At 40.8% G+C, this 21,623-nt stretch overlaps 1 protein-coding gene across 5 annotated transcripts in view; it reads left to right on the top strand.

Moving 5' to 3' along the window:
- The window catches only part of LOC138738900 (glutamate receptor ionotropic, kainate 1), a 477,930-nt gene that overhangs the window by 88,112 nt on the left and 368,195 nt on the right, over positions 1–21,623 (top strand). For 4 of the 5 annotated variants that reach the window (XM_069890070.1, XM_069890066.1, XM_069890067.1 and 1 more), the window contains exon 1: positions 12,003–13,051. The exons of the other annotated variant lie outside the window; for it this stretch is intronic. In XM_069890070.1, the coding sequence (XP_069746171.1) occupies positions 12,943–13,051 (109 nt within the window). In that variant the 5' untranslated portion in view covers positions 12,003–12,942. Of the gene's footprint in view, positions 1–12,002; positions 13,052–21,623 lie in introns of those variants that run through there. 5 annotated transcript variants of the gene reach the window in all.

Raw genomic sequence — 21,623 nt, 5'->3', positions numbered from 1 at the left:
ATTTGAATAGGTCAGTGCCTACCTTGTGGTAAGGTCTGTATGGTGCTGGGTGTGGCTTTAGTGGTTCTGCAGGATTGCTTGCTTGATATTTCCGGCATATTGTACAGTTTGACACTTTATTTGTTATATCATTGTTGATTCTTGGCCAGTACATCACCTCTCGTGCTCTTTTCTTACACTTTTCGATTCCGAGATGTCCTCCGTGGATCCTTTTTAGCATCCCTTTTCTCAGACTCTTTGGATTGTACTTCCTTTGTAGATGATGTCTTCAACCACTGAAAGTTCCACCTTGCAGTTCCAGTACTCTGCAACGTCAGGTGAGCACTCCTGCCTCATGTTGGGCCATCCATCCAAGTTGATTTTTCTCAGTTGTCTCAGTGTTTCATCTTTGTTTGTTTCTGACTTTATGAGCTCCATTTTTGCATCTGATATGGGCAGTACACTTGTGATCATGTCCACGAAGGCCTTCTCGATTCATCCATTTTGGTGTTTACGGGCTCTCTCATGTCAACAGCTCTAGACAACGTGTCTGTTGTGTACATTAGTTTACCCGGAGTGTATGCTACATTCAGTGTATAGTGTTGCAGCCTAATCATCATTCTTTGTATTCTAAGTGGACATTCATTTAATGGCTTTTGGAACAATGCAGTCAAGGGCTTATGGTCAGTCTCGACACTGATTGCTTGTCCTGACATAAACTGATGAAATCTTTTTTCAGACGTATGTGATGCTGAGCAGCTCCTTTTCAATTTGAGTTTATCACATCTCCGTGTCTGTCATTGAGCAAGATGCATAAGCAATGGGTTGCTTGTCATCATATTTTTGCAGAAGAATTGCACCAAGCCTACTATGCGATGCATCTGATGATATCTTGATGGGTCTCACTGGGTCGTAAAACCTCAGAAATGGTTCCTCTGTGAACAGATGTTTTAGTTCACTCCTTGACTTTTCATGCTCATGAATCCTCTCCCTTTCAATGTTCTTTTCTGTTAGTCTTCTCAATAGAGCCATCTCTTCTGAGAGGCTGGATATGAATTTACCCATATTGTTGACCATTCCATTAAACCTCTGTATGTCCTTTTTGGATTGCAGCCTTGGCATGTTCCCAATGGCGGACACCTTTCTGGGATTTGGTCTGATGCCCTCATTGCCAATAATATCTGCAACAAATTTTAGTTCTGACACCGTGTTTCATCTTGTATTCATATATGTGAGTCATTAGACAACACATGGATGAAGGAAAAGGTTATTTACTTTAAAGTTGTGGTAAACAGCACCATGAGGCATGCCATGAGGCTGAAAGCCTCCATTACAGATCTCGCATACTGTGTCAGCCCCCTGCTGGCAGCCAATATAATCAAATGGGAGCTAAAATCCTTAAGGCATTGCTAGTTGCATTGCAACCATGATCACTATCATAACACTAAAACAAACTTTCTCATTGCACCTAGGTACCCTCAGCAATGAACTTGAACTTGGAAATTGAACTCGAGAAAGGTTAGGGTGTGAGTGAATTAAAATAACAGGCAACCAGAATCTCAGTGTTATATCTGCATCTGAGCTCAGCTGCTCTTCAAGGATATCACCTAGACTCTAATTGGTTTTTTCCAGTGAAGAAGTGGCCACTGTGTACCACAGATTTGCTAAGTAATGACCATCTTCAAATGTTCAGGAATCTAATCATATTTTATATGTCAATGGTGTTACCATTACTAGAGTCTTCTGCTATTACTCTCCTAAGAAAATAATATGATTAAATGGATAGGTCATAAACAGAGTATCCTGTCCTGAATGACTCTTCTCCTGACACCCCAAGATCCTTTCAACCATTTATTAGGTCCAGATAAGGAGTTTGATGGATTAATCTCCACGTGCTTAGAGTTTTGATGGATTATTCTCCACAGCACCAATAAGTCTAAAGAAGCTTGACATCATGCAGGACAAAGCAGCTCCTTTGACAGGCAATTCATCTGCCACCCTAAATATTCATGCTCATTGCCACCAGCATATTATGCCTGAAAAGTATATGTAACCTGTACAAAAAATACAGAAGAATCTGCATGACCTGCTGAGTTTCTCCGGCACTTTTTTTGTGATGGACGCTGTGTGGCCTGTTGAATTTCACCAGAACTTCCGTGTAACATAACAAAGACAGGATTTCCCTTGTCCTCACCTACCATCACACCAGCCTCCACAGCCAACATATTCTGCCATTTCCATCACCTGCAATCTGATCCCACTGCCAGACACCTCTACCCCTGTCCTCCTATCTCCATTTTCCTCAGGGACCGCTCCCACTGTGACTCCCTCATCCACTTATCCCTTCCCACATTGCTCCCTCAGTACCTACCCCTGTGACCCAAAAAATGCAACACATGCTCACACCTCCTCCCTCACCACCATTCAGGGTCCCCCAAACAGTCCTTCCAAGTGAAGTAACACTTCATTTGTGCATCTACTGCATCTGCTGCTCCTGTTGTGGCCTCCTCTACATTGGATGCAGACTGCAAAATCATTTCATTAAACACCTTCACTTTGTTCGCTGCAATAATGGGAACCTCCCATTTAAATTCCACACTGCATTCCCACGCCAACTAATCTGTCCATTGCATCGTGTATTGCGAAACTGAGGCCACCTGCAAATTGGAGAAATAACACCTAATATTCTGTCTGGACATTTTCCATCCAGGCAACATTAACATTGACTTTTCCAGTTTCTGTTAAACCCCTCACCTGAGTCTCTCCCTAACCCTCTGTCTCATTTCCTCCATGTCCCCTCCCCCTTCTCTCTTCATTCAAAGATCTACCCACTACCCCATCATTTCTCAGCTTTTTTTTTCTCTTTTCCCTCCAACCCTCTCCAGCTCAGACCTCTTTCCCGTGGTCATCCGCCTGCCCCTTCTTCTCTCCTTCCCTGACATTTTTATTCAGATGTCTGCCTGTTTTCTGTTCATACCTTGATGAAGGATTCAGGCCTTATATCTTTGCTTCCTATGGATGTTGCTGACCTGCTGAGTTTCTCCAGCACTTTTATGTCTTGAACTACAGTCCCGGTGTTTGCAGACTTTCTTGTTTAACAAAATATACTGTAGTTCATCACCCAAACCACCCTATTTTCATCTCACAAACTTGTGACCATTCCACAAGGAAGGAGGGGAGAAACAGGTGCATGGAAATGTTACTACTTGCATATTCTCCTCCAAATGCACACAATTCTGACTTGGGAATATTGCACTGATCATAGACCCATCAATGCTGGGTCTAAATCATGCAATACTATGGGAGTTCCTTCACCACAAGGACTGCAATGGTTCAAGAAGATAACTCAGCACAATCCTCTCAATGGCAATTAAGGTTGGACAATAAATGCTTACCTTGCAAGTGATGCCCTAATTCCAAAATTTAATTTAAAAATTGCTAAATGACTGATGCTGAATTGTCGCCTCTGCTCCATCCAGCTGCAGCAAAGATGGTTGTATCTAACTGAAAGCATTGTGGGGACCTTTTAAGTTTGCATTAAATTGCATTGTCTTCTCACAGGGATTGTATGCTCTCCCGTTTGGTCGTGCAATAAAATTATTGGTAGGCGTTTGTGAAAATTATGACAATGTCTTTTAGAAAGATTGTAATTTGGGATGTTAGATTAATTAGTCAGGGAAGCTATTTCCAATTGACATTTATCACATATAGGATCGATATGAGAATAAAAGCGAAGCTTCCCTTACACATATGTTTTGGTCCTGTCCCTCTTTACAGAATTATTGGAAGGAAATTTTTTCCATTATATCTACTGTTTTGAATATTGATTTACAACCACATCCCATTACTGCAATTTTTGGATTACCTATGATAGATTTGACTTATTTATCTCTTCCTGCGGATCGTATGATTGCTTTTCTTACACTAATGGCTAGAAGATCTATACTATTAAATTGGAAAGAGGTAAATCCTCCCACTGTTTTCCAATGGTTTACCCAAACTATACTATGTTTAAATTTAGAGAAAATTAGAAACTCTGTCTATGAATCCCCTTCTAAGTTTGAGTTAACCTGGCGACCATTTATTCAATATTTTCATTTGTGGTGAGTTGATCTGGCTCTGTTTTCTTTCTATGATTATGTATGATAATTGGGCTGTAAGATGAGATCGGAGTGATCGGCGTGGTTTAGCTATATCTGTAGGGTTTTTTTTAGTTTTTTTTAAAGTTTTTTTTAATTCAGATTTGTTTTTTCTTCTTTTTTGGGGTTTTTTTTCTCTTTTTTCATATATTGTTATTAATTATATCTTTTTTTTTAGAGATAGTTCACACCCTAAACTGATCAAAATTTTTTTTTTATGATATATTTTTATTCTGTAATATTATTGTTTAATATCTCTGTATTAATTCATTACTTACTATGTATTTTTTTTATATCTCTTTGAACTGTATGTGTTTATAAATTATAATAATAATAAAAAGATTGAAAAAGGAAAAAAAAAAGAAAGATTAATTAGTCACTGTAAATTGCTCTTAACATGCAGGTAGATGACAGAATCTCTGGGATTCAATGTTAATGCAAAGAGAATAAAATGGAATTTGTGTTGGATTAATGTAAATGGTGCCTGATGGCCAGCATAGACTCAAGGGCCCAAAGTGCCTTTTTCCAGGCTGCATGATTTCATTACTTTTTTTCAAATTGGGGGGCAAAAAAAGTATTTTGCTATGACCTGCACTGTTGATATATTGGATCATTGTCCATAGTATGAGTGCAATATAGAAAACAAACCAAGTTCTAGAATGGCTGGACCATTATGGAGAGTAGAAGCTGTTATAGATTGTGCAATGATGGTGGTGTCATGCTCCCACAGAAGTTATTTTAAATTAGTACTTTTGTAATTCTTTTTTCATCTGTCCATGCAGCTGATTTAATCTATCTGCTGAACAATGGGATATTTTGGGATAACCATCCTGTCTTAAGAAAGTAAATTCTGCGCATTACTCACTTTTCCCATTATTATTCTGGTCCAAAAGATTTTGTCTTGGTTAGATTTTTATTTTCTAACATGATTGTCCTCAAACAAATAAAAGTTTTTGATGACCTCTCACAGATGCATAATTCCAAAGAGATATATATATTTTAAATTGTCTAAGAGTAAGAATAAAAAGTAAATTTAATATTTAAGAATTAAATTTAAATTTAGACGTGCAGCATGGTTTCAGCCCACGAGCCCGTGCTATCCAATTCCACCCAATTAACTGACAACCCCCAGTACATTTTAAATGGTGGAGGAAACCAGAGCTCCCAGGGAAATTCCATGCAGACACGGGGAGAACAAATGACTCTGGTCCTGATCGCTGCTGCTGTAACAATGTTGTGCTAACCTCTATGCCAAATGTGCAGCCCACATTAATTTTGGATTAACCCTGCATGTCTATTAAGTGCCCATGAAAGATTTTATGGCATTTGTTGAAAAATTCTTTCTCAATGTACAGTGGTCAATACAAGTAGTAGTGGACTAGCCAAAGATTCCCTTCAGTTTAGTAGATCTTGCTGAACACAAACTGGCATCTGACAGGATGAGAAGAGTGTCATATTGGATTAAAAAATAGGTCTTTCAGGAATAAGCAAAGAAATGAGATTAATCAGATAGAAAAGAGTCCCAATGAGACAAAATGGGTCTTTCTGAGATTTATCTCTCTCAAATTTAATAATATGACTTATTTCTTTAGTTTTGGTCAATGCATTTCCATTCGAGACATCCTCTCCATTTTAGGTCATTATAAAATGTTTTGAGGCTACGCAGTCACTTTTTTTCTGTAGTATGTATAAATAGTCTAACAATCATTTAGAATCTCTTGAATTTTCTCAATTTTCTAACAATATCACCTCCACAATTGTTTCTGCAGGGCACAGCTTTGGAAGTTATTTGTGTTGTTGGAATTACTGTCATTTCTGTCTGGATGTATTAAGCAAAAACTCATCTCCAATCTTTTTGTCTCTTCATTTAAATCTGACTTTGAAAAGTTGATACCTTGAAAGGTAGTGGTCACAGCCCAAGACATCTTAGGCAAAACCCTCCCACCATTGAGAACATTTAGAGGGAATGCTGTCATCAGAGAGCAGCAACAATCATCAAGGATCCACACCGCCCAGCACACACTCTGTTCTCACTGCTACCATCATGGAAGAGGTCTAGGTGGCACAAGGCTCACATCATCAGGATCAGGAACAGCCGCTACCCCTCCACCATCAGACTCCTCACAACAAACTCAATCAGAGACTCATTTAAGGGCTCTTACTTTTGCACTTTATTGATTTTTCCCCTTTTTCTATTGCAAAGTCAGAGTGTTGAAATGTCTTTATTTGCTTGTACGTTGTGTACAATTTTTTTTTTGCCCTATCAATAAGTGGTAATTCTGCCTTGCCCGCAGGAAAAAGAATCTCAAGGTTGTATGTGATGTCATCTATCTACTCTCACAATAAGTATGAAATCTGATTTCAATTTACTCATACTTGAAGTGAGGGTGCTGAGGTTATTTCTTCAGTTCCATGGGGTCGTCACAGTTTCATTTTATATTTGTATGTTGAATGTTTCAGTTCAAGCTGGAGAGAATTTTTTGGAAAGAGTGGGGAGAGAGAGATGAAGAGACCAGCTATTTCTCCAGGAGAGCCCACAAAATCCCACTCAAGAAAAAACTGTAGCTATTAAAAATAAAGAGTGAATGAGAGAAGTCTGCTTTGGAGGTCAATGCACGAGGCCCCTAGACATTTGCCTCAATGCCAAATGAAACATAATGCCCTTACACTGTTAATCGCAATAAACATGAGAGTTCTAACAACTGTATCAATCGACATTCACTACCGGGATGATCACATCTCACATCAATTTCCATCAATCAACATTCCCACCTAACAGTACCCCAGAACTCGTATTTTTCCACATACATTACACAAAACTTCTAACTTTACAGCATTGCCAGGAACATCACAGCAGCACATGGGAGAAATACATTTTCCTCTATCTCTCTTGTAGAACAAGGTGGCAAGGAATCAAAATTGCAGCTCCGGTTTAAATTATTTTGAAGAAATTGTTTCAAGAATTATGGGGTTGAGAAGTGAATCACAAATTACGGAAAAGGATGATGTCTCTATCTAATTTTCCTTCTCATGGTAATCCTCTTCAATATCAAGACAAAGCTGTCAGCTTACCTCCTCCTGCTTATGGCCATTGATAGGTACTTATGTGGCATAGTGAAAACTTGCTATTTCCCATCATAACTAAAATTGTTGGAAGTGTCTTTGAGATATGGTAGAGACTACAGACTGGTATCTTAAGAAGAGAGGTTTTGTGAGGGTAGATGTAGTGGTGAGCTGCTAACTGCAGAGCATGGCACATGACAGGCTTTAATATTAGCTGTGATAGCTAGGTCCAGGACCACTGCAATCTTAAGCAGAGTATTGAATAAAGTCCAGTACTGATCTAAAATGATTGGAGGAAAATCTCCATCAACACATTATTAAATTTGAGTGTTTAGGTATAGTTTCAGTTGGAGCTGCTCTTAGAATTTTCTTATCAATGTGCCTTCCTGTCTTTACTTCACTTTAACCTTCTCCAGCAAGGGGTTCTCGAATTTGAACCCTCTCTTCTTTTTGATCATGCAAGAAGCCCTTGTATTTAACCAAAAATATCATATCCTTCATCTCATAATTAAACAAATATATAATCTTTGGGTTTTACAGTTCAGAAATGGGTCCTTCAGCCCATCCTGTCTATGCCAACCATGTGTACCCAAGCTAATCCCATATGCCCACCTGTAGCCCTATCCTATCCAGGTACATATCTAAATATCCTTTAAGCATTACAATTATACCAACCTCTGCAACTTCTTCTGGCATATACCTATTACCCTCTCTGTAAAAACCGTTCCTCTCAAATGAACTCTGGAAATTTCAAAGACAAGTCTAGTAGATACTACAAAGACAAGTCTAGTAGATACTACAAAGACAAGTCTAGTAGATACTACAAAGACAAGTCTAGTAGATACTACAAACTCTTCCCTATCTCCACAACTAACTTGTTAATAATTAATGATCTTCTTAAATAATGCAGGTGTGGGAATTATACTAATTGGTTAGACTGAATTTCTTGTTCTTGACCCACACCAAATATTATTTGTTTACCTGAGGCAAATTTGAAATAACTTATCTCAAGTGAACATTCTGCCACGATTGACATCACTCCTAAGCAAGCTTTGTGTTTCTAGGCATGTGCACACAATCGACATGGAAGCATGAAATTCAGTCTTGCGAGTTCCACAAAGTACCCATTAAAGTGATGAACATAAATTGCATGGTTGGCATAGGGATTAGTGCAATGCCTTTACTGTGCCTGTGGTTAGGACTGGGTTCAAATCTCACACTGTCTGTAATGAGTTTGTATGTCCCCCTCGTGTCTGTGTTGCTTCACTTTTTCCTGGGGGCTCTGGTTTCCTCCCACATTCTAAACATACTGAGGCTGTAGGTCAATTGGGTGTAATTGAGCAGCATGAGCTCATGGGGCAAAATGGCCTGTTACTGTGCTGTGTGTTTAACTTAAATATTAAAACATTATGGTCAAAATTGCACACCGACAGGGACCTGCAACTCAAAACAAGAAAGTGCTATTTAAATAAATTTTATCCTGTGCTATCTCCAACAGTTTATGATGATCTCTGTCTATTTCTCAAAGGTCATATGAAAAATGAGAGGTACAATATGATTTTGTTAACTACTTATCAATATCATTCTAGAATAGAGTTTGGAAATTTAGGATTTTCATCTTGTTCTTGTCTTTAATTTCCATAATTGGCCATGTGAAGTTGCATCCAAAATTGAACATCTTTTGTCAATCTTAAATTATTCTTAAATTTCCGACAAATTTCACTAGCATTCACCAGTCACATAAATGGTATGAATTAGCATGAACATTTGACATCCCAAGTAAAGAATTGAACTCTCTCCATATTCTTTAAGAATGAAAATTAAAGTTTTAATCATGCACAATAAGCACAGCACGTTAAAGTACTTGCATCATTGAAGCTTTTCAATTTTTAATGTCAAATGTAATTCCATTGTTACTGAAAATACAGACCGGCTTACCATGAGGATACATTTTCAGAAATTACAAAAGAATTATAATAAAAACATCAGAAAAATTACTGTTCCCTGTTCTATCTGCAAACCTCATATAATTTGAAGAGACTGAGGTATAGATTTGTACTCCACTGCACATCTGTTAAATATATAACATATCTGATGAAACAATATGGTGCACTGGTGTTAAACAAGAAAGTCTGCAGATGCCGTGAATTCAGTGAAAGACACAAAAGTGATAGAGAAACTCAGTATGTCGCACAGCATCTAGAGAAAGTAAAGGGTAACTATTTTAGTCCTGAGACCTTTATCAAGGTATTAGCAAAAAGCAGGAAGGCGCCTGAATGAAATGGTGGGTAGAGGAGAGGAGAAGATGGAAGAAAGGACAGGGGAGGAATACAGGCTAACAGAGGTTATAGGTGGATATGGGTGGGAGGGGAAAAATGGTGAGAGGTGATTGGACGAGGAGGGTACTCTCTAAATTGTGAGGGAAAAGGTTGGGAAATGGAAACAGGGATAGGGAAGGAGAAAGACTTGGGGGCGGTGTTTAGTGGAAACTGGAGGTTGATGTTAATGCCGTCTTAAAATTCCGTAGACACTGTGATTGAAGTAAAAGCACAAAATGCTGGAGAAGCTCAGTAGGTCAAATACTGTCCTTTATGTAGCAAAGGCAAAGATATATAACTGATGTTTCAGGCTGAAATGTCTGCCTTCTTCCACAAATGTGGTTTCCCCCTCAACCACTATCAACTTGGCCTTCACCTGCATCTCCTCCATCTCCCACTCATCTGCCCTGGCCCTGTCTGCCCCCAGACACAACATACATGGAATCCCCCTCATTCTCACCTACCACCCCACCAGCCTCCGTGTCCAATACATTATCTGCCAGAATTTCTGGCACTGACTACAGGATCCCACCACTAGACACATTTTTCCCTCTCCTCCCCTCTCAACCTTCCACAAGGACTGCTTCCTCAGTGATTCCCTCATGCACTCATTCTTCCCCACCTATTGCACCCCCAGCACCTTCCCCTGTGGCTGCAGGAGGTGCAACACCTACGCCCACACTTCCTCCCTCACCACGGTCCGGGGCCCCAAACAGGCCTTTCACGTGAAGCGACACTTCATTTTTACATCGAAGTTTTATTTACTGCATCCGGTTCATCCTTTGTGGCCTTCTCTACATTGGAGAGACCAGTCACAGACTGGGAGATCGTTTCGATCAGCACCTCTTCTCTGTTCGCAATCACAGAAACCTCCCAGTGGCCAACCATTTTAATTCAGGGTCACAGTCCTGTGCTCATGTGTCTGTCCATGGCCTTATGTACAGTCCCATCCTGACCACCATTGGAGAAACGACACCTGATTTTCATTGATTTTACTGCTGTCCATTGAACCTATCTACCTTTTCTTTCCCCTCCTCCCCTTTCTTGTTCTTCTAGTTCTTTCACCCACACAGCCCCACCATCCCCTTTCCCCCTCATTTCTGCTGTCCCCTCCCTCCTTTCTCCACCTATCATCTTCTGCCTTGCCCCCCACCTCATTTTTTTGTTTGGATGTTTGCTGGCATTTTCTCATACTTTGATGAAGAGCTCAATCCCGATATGTCAGTTCTGTACTTTGCCTTTGCTACATAAAGGACACTGACCTGCTGAGCTTCTCCAGCATTGTGTGAGCTTCTCCAGCACTTTTTATTAACATTTTGTGAGTAGCCTCAGTTTGGCAGTGCATGAGGCCATGGATAGACATATCAGTGTGGCAATGTTGTGTCGAATTAAAAGGGTTGGCCACTGGGAGGTCCCTATTATTGTAGCGGACAGAGTGACAGTGCTCAACAAAATGATCTCCCAGTCTGCAACAACCAGATTTAATAGATGACCCCTACAGATTCACACGTTAGGTGTTGCTTCACTTTGGAAGAACTGTTTAGGACCTCGAATGGTGCTGAGGGGAGGAAGTGTGGGTGCAAGTGTAGCACTTCCTGCAATCACAGGGGTAGGTGCCTAGGAAGTGATTAGCGGGAAGGGGTGAGGGAATTCCAGAGGGAGCTGTCCCTGCTGAAAGGTAGTTATTTTTACATGGAAAGTGGTAGATGTCTGGAATGTACTCAGAAGACTCTTAGAAAGGCTAATGGATGTAAACAATGGAGGGAGTATGGACTGTGAGGGAGGGAAGGGTTAGATTGAACTTGGAGTAGGTTTATGTAAGTGGGCACAACATCATGGGCCAAAGAGACTGTACTCTTCTGTTTTATATTTGACATGGACAGTAGTAAACACAAAAGCACGAACATTAATTTTTCTGAATTGAGGTAACCACTATTCCACTATTTCCATCTCTTCTTTACCTACTCCAGGTCTTCATTTTATTCTTGTTTTTCTTTTTCCCCTTACTCTTCCCCCATCAATGGCTTCTCCCTCTACCTGTCTCTTCCACAGCCCAACTACACTTGAACATCCCTGCTCCACTCCCACACCTTCTTTGACCATTCACTGTTGTATCTTAGTCTTGATAAAGGGTCCAGACCTGAAATGTTGACTGACCATTTCTACCCCAGGATGCTGTCAAATCCTCTGAGTTCTTCCAGCAATGATTTCGGCTCAAGATTCCAGCATCTGCTGCTTTTGATTATTTCTGTATTTCTATTCCAGTCCAAACCAGGAAGAAGCAAGTTAGACTGGTTCACACTCTTTGATAATCGAACATCAGGACGATGTTTTGAAATCTGACCCCCCAACTCAGTGGTGCAAAGCTCCATAATTCTAGAATTCAGAATGATAATTTATTGCCATGATCACGTCACAACTTCATTGTTTTGCAGCAGGATTACAGATGCAAAATTCCTATAAAGTACATTTTAAAACGCAAATTAGTGCAAAAGAAGAGAGAGTGAGGTCGTGTCCATTCAGAAATTTGATGGCAGAGGGGAAGAAGCTCTTTCTATCCGTCTTTAGCCTCCTGTTTATTCCGACTTGCCATCTTCACCATACGCACCCCAGAGTGAACTCATTCTGCCCAACCCCGTGAAATTGGAAATGAAGAGGCGTTTGTCATGGGCTCGCAGGAGAGAAAGAGGAGCATCGCCACTTCAGGGCAGGCTTTTGCAATATTGGGGATGTTCGGTTCCTCCAGTTTGTTCAAAGAACAATGAAGTCCGTTCCCTTTCTGCAGGAACCCCGAGGACCCCAAGAAGTTCTGTTGGGGAACTTGTAAGGAGCGCTGTAAAATTTGACCAAATCAGAAACTAACAAACAACCATTCATTGCAACATTCTCTGTTCTTACTGCAAAGTTCACACCTCCATTATAGACTGGAGATGTGAAAGCCGTCGCGTCGCCATCGGGTATGGGGTCGAGACGCGAGGTGGGGATTTATCTCTCTCCCGCTGGCTGATTTCTTCCTACTGCTGCTGTGCGAGTCGAAGGCTGGTGAGCCTGGACGCTGCGACGAAACGAGTGCTCACCCACCGTGTGCCTTTCTCCGTCTCGCAGACACTCGCGGAGTCAGCTACCGATTCCTGTCATTCGCCAACCCGCTCAGCTCGAATCCAGCGTCTCACGGCCTGTGCCCACCTCCCTGTCCGGGAGAGGCGAGCCGAGCTCCGTCCGTGTGGATTTAATTTAGCCGTCTCTGACCGAATGTGATGTGTTTGGCGCATTAAGGAGGGGACTGGCTTCGAGAAAGGCTGGGACTGCTCGACTGGGTGTTCAGCGCTCTAACCTGCCATGGAATTGAGAGAGAGAGAGCCGCCGAGAGCTGGATCCCAACAAGCGTTGTCACTTGATTCTTTTAGAGGCTAAGAGAGAGCACGAAGGTGAGAGGAGCCACCATGTGCACTGACTTGACCGTGTTGTTGAGGGACCGAACGGCTGCACTTGGGTTCCTGCTGTACATATTGATCGTGACCTCGCAGAGTTCTCAACAAGTCCTCAGGATCGGTAAGTTTCTTCCAACTTGTATTCATTGACCGACTTGGGCACCCCGCGTCCACTGCGCCGCGCGTCAGTGACCGCAGACCCGCTTTTTCGGTAACTTCAGTGGCTTTTCTTTTTTGTTTTGTGTTTTTCGGAAGCGATCGGAAATACAGTGGGAACCGAGTCCCGCGACCTGCAATGTGAGTGCATGGAATGGGCGGCAAAGCTCCGACTCACACTTCCAGTGTGCTTTTTTGCCAAAGTTGGGACAAAAAAAACCCAATAGCTTTAATGGGCTTTTGTGTTTCGCCTTGCTTCCAAAACCACGCCGAGTTCCTTCCCACAGCATTGAGAACATTGGAAATTTGAAATGGAAACTGTCAACGTCGGTGGAACTTGGGTGAGATCAACATTCATCGGACCTGAGCGTTAAACGCGTTGGGACGCGGACTGCATTTCAGACTAGCTCTGCCGCGGGGTTTTTTAAAGTGGGTTAAATCAGAATCCTGATCAGCTTATTTATAAAGATCGGCCGTGTTCCACACGCCGCAGTTGTACTGAAACGTTTTGTTTTAATTAGTGGCTATCTTGTTTGAACTTTATATTCCAGTCAGCACACGCATTCGACTCGCTCGTCCACGTCGCCACACATTTCAATTCGACAACTGAAGCCGCGACAGTTCACTCAAGTGCTAACCCATCTCTCTCCCACCTCACCTGTTCGGGGTATTTGAGCCGCCAGGAAAGATCGCCCACGGCGTGTCTCAATCAAAGCTCAGTGCTTCCCTAATTCTTTCCATGTCTAAATGTCCCATTTGTGAATCTGTCAAATATGTCATCTCAACTGAATCTCAAGCTGCGTCCCATGTGGCTCGGATTCGAATGAACATGCTCCACTTATTGATTTGGATCTTTTTGGAAATTCCATGGCTTTTGATCTTGGCTGATAAATCTTTCCCCAAGCCGTTTAAGCAATGCGTGTAATATTCTTTCCCAAATGTCCGATGTGACAGTCTGTTTCCTGTGTTTGCAATTAAACAAGAGTTCGTCCAACCATGTAAAGCCATCCGCTTTGAATCCAGTTTCCAGTCACTGGAATGAGACGATTCTGTTTTCTCTGAGCTAGTGTATTCGGCACTGATTTGGCAATAAAGGTCAGGAGAAAAAAAAATGTGTTTGCACTGCTTTTCATCAGAGTGGAAAATGTCGAAGAAGTAGACTGAGATGGCTGACCTTATCAAAATCAATACTGAAATTTCAAAAGAAGACAGATCAGTGCCTCAAACCTCAATGTATGTAGTGGACAATCCTTAATAGGGAATTGGATCATTTCTATTTTATTCTTTTAAATGTCTTTTATGATTAAAAAAACTTCACAAATTGAAATTTCCATTTATGGTTTATGTTAAATATACTTGAAAGATTGAAATAAAGCAGATAATTTCTCATTTAATTATTACTGCTTTGGTTTAAGTTGGAACTTTGAGTGTTCCTGCTAATATTTAGATTTAAGATCTAAAAGTAGATTGGCAACGCTGTTACAGCACCAGCGACCTGGGTCCGAATCCGATACTATATCCACAGAGTTTGTACATTCTCCCGGTGTTTGGATGGTTTTTTTTTCAGGTGATCCACTTTCCTCGCACCCTCTAGGGTTTGTACATTTTTGGTGTATTTGAGTGGCATGGGCTCGTGGCCCGAAGAGCCTGTTATGGTTCTCTATCTCGGAATTTTTAAAAAAATAGTTCCCATAGAAAGGTTGTCCATTAAAAAAAATTATGGGATGAATATACCCATTCTTGGGTTAGTTCACTTCTGACGTTCTCACACTGACATTCAGCTGGATTGGCAGGTCCATTATTTTACCTGTTTTGTATTCAGGAGAGGGACATTATTAATGGTAGAATGGTTGGGCAGTAGTGAGCTATCTGGCTCAGTTTTTGAAAAGAGGGTTGTGATTAATAGTATTGAATAAAGTCCTCTGAATTTGCACTGTTTATAGGAGAAGCTCTGCAGTACTGGTCATAGGCTGTATAGTAGACTGCAGGTCTTGCCTGACTGCATTGTTGATCTCTGCTGAACTGTGTGGATGGAGGTTCCTTCCTCAGACACAGGAGGAATATAAAAAGGTGCAGTCATAGTGATCAAACCAGCAGATGGAGCTCCTGATCTCAGCAATCTTGGCAGAGCTTGGCGAAGAGTGAGCACGAGATAATATCCAGACAATAATTTTTTTTCAAAAGGTTTGCTTCCAGAAAAAAAAGGGGGATTATGATAGACACCTTCAAGCTGAACACAAAGATAATTTCAGATTTGGTGTATCTTATAGAAGTTGGAGAAACATTAACTTTTATTGAATTTAACACGTTTAATTCAACATTTGCACAACAAATGTGAGTCTTGGTCACCAATTTGACAACTGAAGTAGAGCTCATAGGTTTTCTTAATAGGAGCAGTCATGCTGTGTCTTTGAGCCTTAAGTGTATACTCGCCACCAATGTCGCAAAATGTTTTGCAGCTATTGCAACATTGACAAGACATTTCTGCTGTATTGAATCTTCCTGAAGACAATAAATGCTCTTGTCAAGTACGCTCACTATACTATATATATTTGAGCTGCTTTTATAGCTTGCCTACATCTACCCTGTGTAAGCATGCTCGGGCCTAAGACATTTGCATAGCATGTGCACTGAGTGAATGCCCAAGCATGCTTAGACTGACCAAAACAGCTTGTTTTGTGGGCAATATGCTAGTAGACTTATGACAGTAAATCATGAAAATAGGTTACATCTAAAAAAGGTATGTGGTAGGAAAGTTTTAAGTGATTTTTGTGATCAGCAGCTCAAAATCTATAAAATACACCAGGAGTGTTCAGGAAGAAAAATCTTAATTGTCCCGTATAATGGGGGATTCTTTGTCAGGATTGGAGGTGGGGGGGGGGGTGTTGAGAGAGAAGTATGATGAATAAAAGAGTGCCACTATAATAATTTTGTAGCAAATTATACAAAAAGATTGCACCTGACTTCTGCAGGCTGGTGGGCTTCCTATCTGTTCGTCTGCTGAACAACTGAAGATCAGGAGGAGGAATGAAAAACAAATAGTGTTGAGGAGTATTGCATAGTGGAAATGAAATAGTTATGCAGTTAGAATGGAGGGGTACAAATGAGGTCAATGTTGTGTCGTGCTGATGGATGAAATTCCTTGCCACAGGATAGCAATGAAACTTTCTGGGAAGCTGAGGGACTCTACTGGTAAACTGAGTTGATGGAGGCAGATTATAGAAATTGGAAATCATCTTCCAAAATGAACTTCTCGGTACAGTTGTATGTTATGAGTTGCCTATAATCAAATTTCAGCAATTGGTTCTCTGGTTTAGTGTGGAAATTGCAAATAATTTCTCTCCACGAAAGTTTACTGATGTGTTTAAAAAGCTATTTCAATGAAGTAACATTTAAGTATCACTATTTAAATGCAAAGAAGACTGAGTGACTTTCTTTTGCTTATTTTCCCCTTTACATGTTTGCTTTTAATCCTATAGGCAAAGCTCGATGGCTGATAATTATGAATCAAAATTCTGGACAATGGCTCAGAACTCGTAGTACATTTAATTATGTTTCTATTTTTCCTGGCTTGTGTTACTGCTAAGTGAGAATGGTAGTTCAGTAAAGGATACTTTCTGGTTTCAGCAATTTTTTTTATCCTGGCAGAATGAAATATTATTCCCATTTACACTCTTCCATCCATCTTTTTTTTTTGCCACCCACTTCTACCTTGCAACGTTATTTGTTTCTCCAAATAAATCTTAACTGCTTTCCACGTTATCAGAAACATTTTTTTTTGCTGGCATTTCCCTTCATCTGAAAGTTCATTTAATCTCTAGCTTTCCCCAGTTCTGATGAAAGGGCAGCATTTTTATATTTTTAATGGTTTTGGAGGAAATGTTATTTAATCATTTGCAGAATGAAGCAGGAGAGACAAATCCCAGTTGTTTGCTGCACCGATACATGGGTAACAGAGAATACACTAGATGCCTCGATCTGACCACAGGGTAATACCATCCACAGACTGGCAAAGAGGAAGGGGGCAGTGTATGCTTTTTAGTGAATACTGGCTGGTGCCAGGAAGTTGGGATCATGTTAACCTCCTGTTCCACTACCTTAGAGCAAAATTCCATCAAATGCCGACTCTTCCATCTACCCCGAGAGTTCTCAACAGTGATTCCACCCATTGCCAATTATAAACAGTCACTTGCAGAGCTGCAGGATGTGGCCACTAAACAAGAGACGGCCCATCCTGATGCACTACAAATCATAGTTAGTGACTTTAACCAGCTCTGTCTCAAGAAAACCCTGCTGGACCAGAGGTCCTAACACACTTGATACCGCTATGCCAAGATAAGGACAGCTAACGTTCTTTTCCGGGACCGCATTTTGGCAAATCGGATTACCTGACTGCGCTCCTTCGCCCTGAATACAGACAGAGCCTAAAGAGAGATGCACCAGAGATCAGGACATGGGAGGTTCAAGAAGATGGTCAGAGCAGGCTCAAGAACGATTAAAGGTTCACACATTTTTTGTGGGGGGGTCTTTTGGGTGGGTGGGGGGTTTGGAGGGTTTGGGTTACAACCATCATGCAACATAAATTTGTCTACTTTTGTATTTGTATTTTTAATTTTGTATTTTACTACATGTATGGTCTAAAAAAATTATATTAAAAAAAAAAGTTACAGAACTGCCTCAAGTCAAGGGATTGGCAGTGTTCAAGAACTCAGCTGAAGATCTGAATGATTACACCAGGGCCATTACAGACTTTATCAAAAACAGCTGAGAACAAGTGTCCTCACCAAATTGTTCACAGTTTTTCCCAACCAGAAGCCCTGGATAAACAATGAAATCCAGAACCTGCTGAGAGCAAGATCACAGGCATTTTTAAGTCTGGAGATCCAGATCACAACTCAAGGAGCAAGTATGACCTAGGGAAAGCCAAATCCTGGGTGAAGTGGAGATTCCAGATGAGATTGAAAACCCAACAGCTGTTGCAGTGCCTAAATGACATAAACTGTACACCAATTGTGGCCAGGCACAATTCCAATGCTATCTACAAATTTGCCAATGACACCACGGCTATCGGCAGAATCACAAATGGCAATGAGGAAGCATACAGGAGGGAGATAGATCAGCCTATTGAGTGGTGTCGTGCCAACAACCTTGCACTCATTATTAGCAAAACCAAGGAGATGATTGTGAACTTCAGGAGGAGATGATCCAGGCCTCATTGAGGGCTCAGTAGTGGAGTGGGTCAAGAACTACAAATTCCTGAGTGTCAGATCTCTGAGGATCTGTCTGGAGCCTCCATGTCAATGCAATCTTGAAGAAAGCTCATCAGCGTCTATACTTTGTGAGGTGTTTGAGGAGATTCGGTATATCGCTGAAGACTCAAAATCTTCTACCGGTGTACTGTGGAGAGCATTGTGGCTGGTTGCATCACTGTCTGGTACGGAAGTGGAAATGCTCAGGACAAGAAAAAACTCCAGAGGGTTGTTAACAGCCTACAACATGACAGGCATCAGTCTTCACTCCATTGAGGATATCTACAAGAGGCAGTGTCTTAAGAAAGCAGCATCTATTGTCAAGGACCCCCACCACCCAGGCTATGCCCTCTTCACTCTGGTACCATCAGGGAAAAGGTACAGGAGTCTGAAGACAAGCTCTCAGCGGTGCAAGGACAGCTTCTTCCCCTCTCCCATCAGATTCCTGAATGATCAATTAACCCAAGACACTGGCTAACTTTGATTTTTCATGCTCTATTTTTATTTATTTTGTGTAAGGTGCTTTATATGAATGTTTGCTCTTTGACGCTGCTGCAAAACAACAAATTTAAAGAATTGTTCATGACAATAAGTTCTGATTCTGATCTACTACAAACCCAAATCCAGTGCAGTTGGAGAAAGCAAAGCTTCACTCCCAGATGAACTCAATTCCTTCTACACCCAATTTGACCATCAGAACAAGGAGGAACAACTGAGCATCCCCATGTCACCTGATGATGCTCCACAATCAGTATCCAAAGTTGACTTGCAGGCTGCCTTCAGGAGATTGAATCCAAGGAAAACATCCGGTTCAGACAGAGTACCTGACTGAGTACTGAAAACCTGTGCTGACCATCATGCCAATATATTCACAGATATCTTCATCTTCTCACTCTGGCAGGGCATGGTACCCATCTGTACCTGTGCAATGAAGAGTGTGTTAACATGCATAAATGATTACTGACCAGTGGCACTCATCCACGATGATGAAGTGTTTTGAGAGCATATCAGCTCCTGTCTGAGTAGCGGCATGGATCCATTCCAATTTGCCTACCAGAGATCTATGGCAGATGCCAACTCACTGGCTCTACACAAATCTCTGGAACACCTGGACAGCAAGGATGCATACATCAAGATGCTCTTTATCAACAACAGTTTGGCATTCAACACCATCATCCCCTGAAAACTGATCAGTGAACTCCAAGACCTGAGCCTCAATACCCCACTGTGTAATTGGATCACTCCAGACCACAATTAGAGAAGATTGGTCAGAACATCACCTCTTCAATTTCCATCAGTACCAGAGGACCACATGGCTGAGTTCTTAGCCTCATGCTCTATTTGCTTTACGCCTATGTCTATGTTGCTTGGTGCTACATTAATACCATCTACAAATTTTCTGATGATACCATGGTAGTGGATTGTATAAAAAGAGGCGATGAGTTAGCATACAGCAGGGAGATTGAACATTTGGCTGAATGGTGTACTAACAATAACCTCACACTCAATGTCAGCAAAACCAAAGAGCTGATTGTTGACTTCAGGGAGGTAAAACCAGAGGTGTAAGATCCAGTGATTATTGGAGGAATCAAATGTGGAAAGGGTGAGAAAATTGAGTCACTATCTCAAGAGCTTTCCTGGACCCAATGCACAAATGTTATCATGAAGAAAGCACATCAGTGCCCCTACTTACTCAGAAGTTTGATGAGGTTTGGTATGATATCGAAAACCTTTGCACACTTCTTCAGATGTGACGTGGAAAGTGTGCTGACTGGCTGCAACACAGCCTGGTATGGGGTCACTGGAGTGGAAAGCCCTACAAAAAGTAATGGATGTCGCAGGCAAAACCTTCCCCTCTTTTGAGAACATCTGCAGGGAATGCTGCTGTCGGAGAGCAACAGCAATCATCAAGACTCCACACCACACAGCACACGCTCTGTTCTCACTGCTGTCATCATACCATCAGGTTCAGGAACATTGGCTCCCCCTCCACCATCAGACTCCTCAACAACAGACTCAATCAGAGACTCATTTAAGGACTCTGACTTTGCACATTTTTAATTTTTGTCTATTTATTTTCTGTATTGCACAGTTGGATACATTTCTCTCTTTGTTTATATTTTTCTCTTTTGTCTATGTCTCTTTTCTCGAGTACAGTTTTTTTGCACGACCGATAAGTAGACGAGCGTGCAGGGAAAGAATCTCAGGATTGTATGTGATGTTATGTCTGTATTCTGACAATAAATCTGAACTTTCAACTCTGAAAGCAGAACATTCTTCTCCAATTGGTATGATTTTGCTACCCTGCCCATTTATAGCACTCCTGCTTCTAAACTTTTCCAACTCAGTACTCTCCTCTCACAAGTTGTCCTCTGATTTGATGATTGTTTTCTTGGCGAGCTGTCAGTTCTGTTCTTGCCAGATTTTTGCATTCATTACTAATCATAATGAATGTTAATTTCAATCTGTTCTTGCCTGTAAGGACAAAAACTGAGAGATAAAATAGATGAAACATATAGATTAAAATGTGTCTTGCACACATAATAGAGAGACAGAAGGATGAGCAGAAAAGATATCTTAAAATGTTTTTAAAAATGAAAAATAATTTTTTCCACCCATACCACATTTTGATTTGCTAAAGGGAATTTGATTCCTTTTAAAACAAGGTAAAAGTATTAGATGAAATCAAATTCAGTTTTGGGTTATTCTCTTGGTTAAATCAAATTATATTGGCAAGCTTTTGCAATTAAATTGCAAAGTGTCTGATAAATATGGTAGATTTTAATCCTTTGTCTTTTTAAACGGTTATTGTGTTGTTAATTAGAAATTTTTGAATAAAATTTTGCGTAAGACAGTCAACAATCACTTTAATTGATTAATTAGGCTTTCCTCTTTCAAGGAAAAACAATAGAGTATAGATCATTTGTCTCACGGAAAAATTAGTTCTATTCAACCACACATTAAACAATAAATTCCAACTTTCCAATACTGGATCTGTTTCTGACAGAATGATTTTTAAGAACAGGAGAAAATACCAACCCCAAACTTCTGAAAGATGACAGAGAGCAGATTTGGAAAGAATTCTGTGCTATGTATGCAGGAAGTAAAGAGCCTATTTTCAAGATGACCTTTATACTGTGTGGTGTGATTAAAAGCTCTCACATCTGGAAGGAGATCACATGCTTTTATTAGCTTATAACAAAGGGTAGGGTCTTATAATGGTCTTCAGTAGGGCTCAGGGTTTAGGCAGGAAACCTGGGTTATATATGGGTAGATGGAGGCGGAGCT

This window comes from Narcine bancroftii, chromosome 7 (genome assembly GCF_036971445.1).
Source record: "Narcine bancroftii isolate sNarBan1 chromosome 7, sNarBan1.hap1, whole genome shotgun sequence".
In the NCBI taxonomy this organism is placed as follows: domain Eukaryota; kingdom Metazoa; phylum Chordata; class Chondrichthyes; order Torpediniformes; family Narcinidae; genus Narcine; species Narcine bancroftii.
Note: the sequence above shows the minus strand (reverse complement) of the source record. Positions and strands in the feature narration are given on the sequence as shown.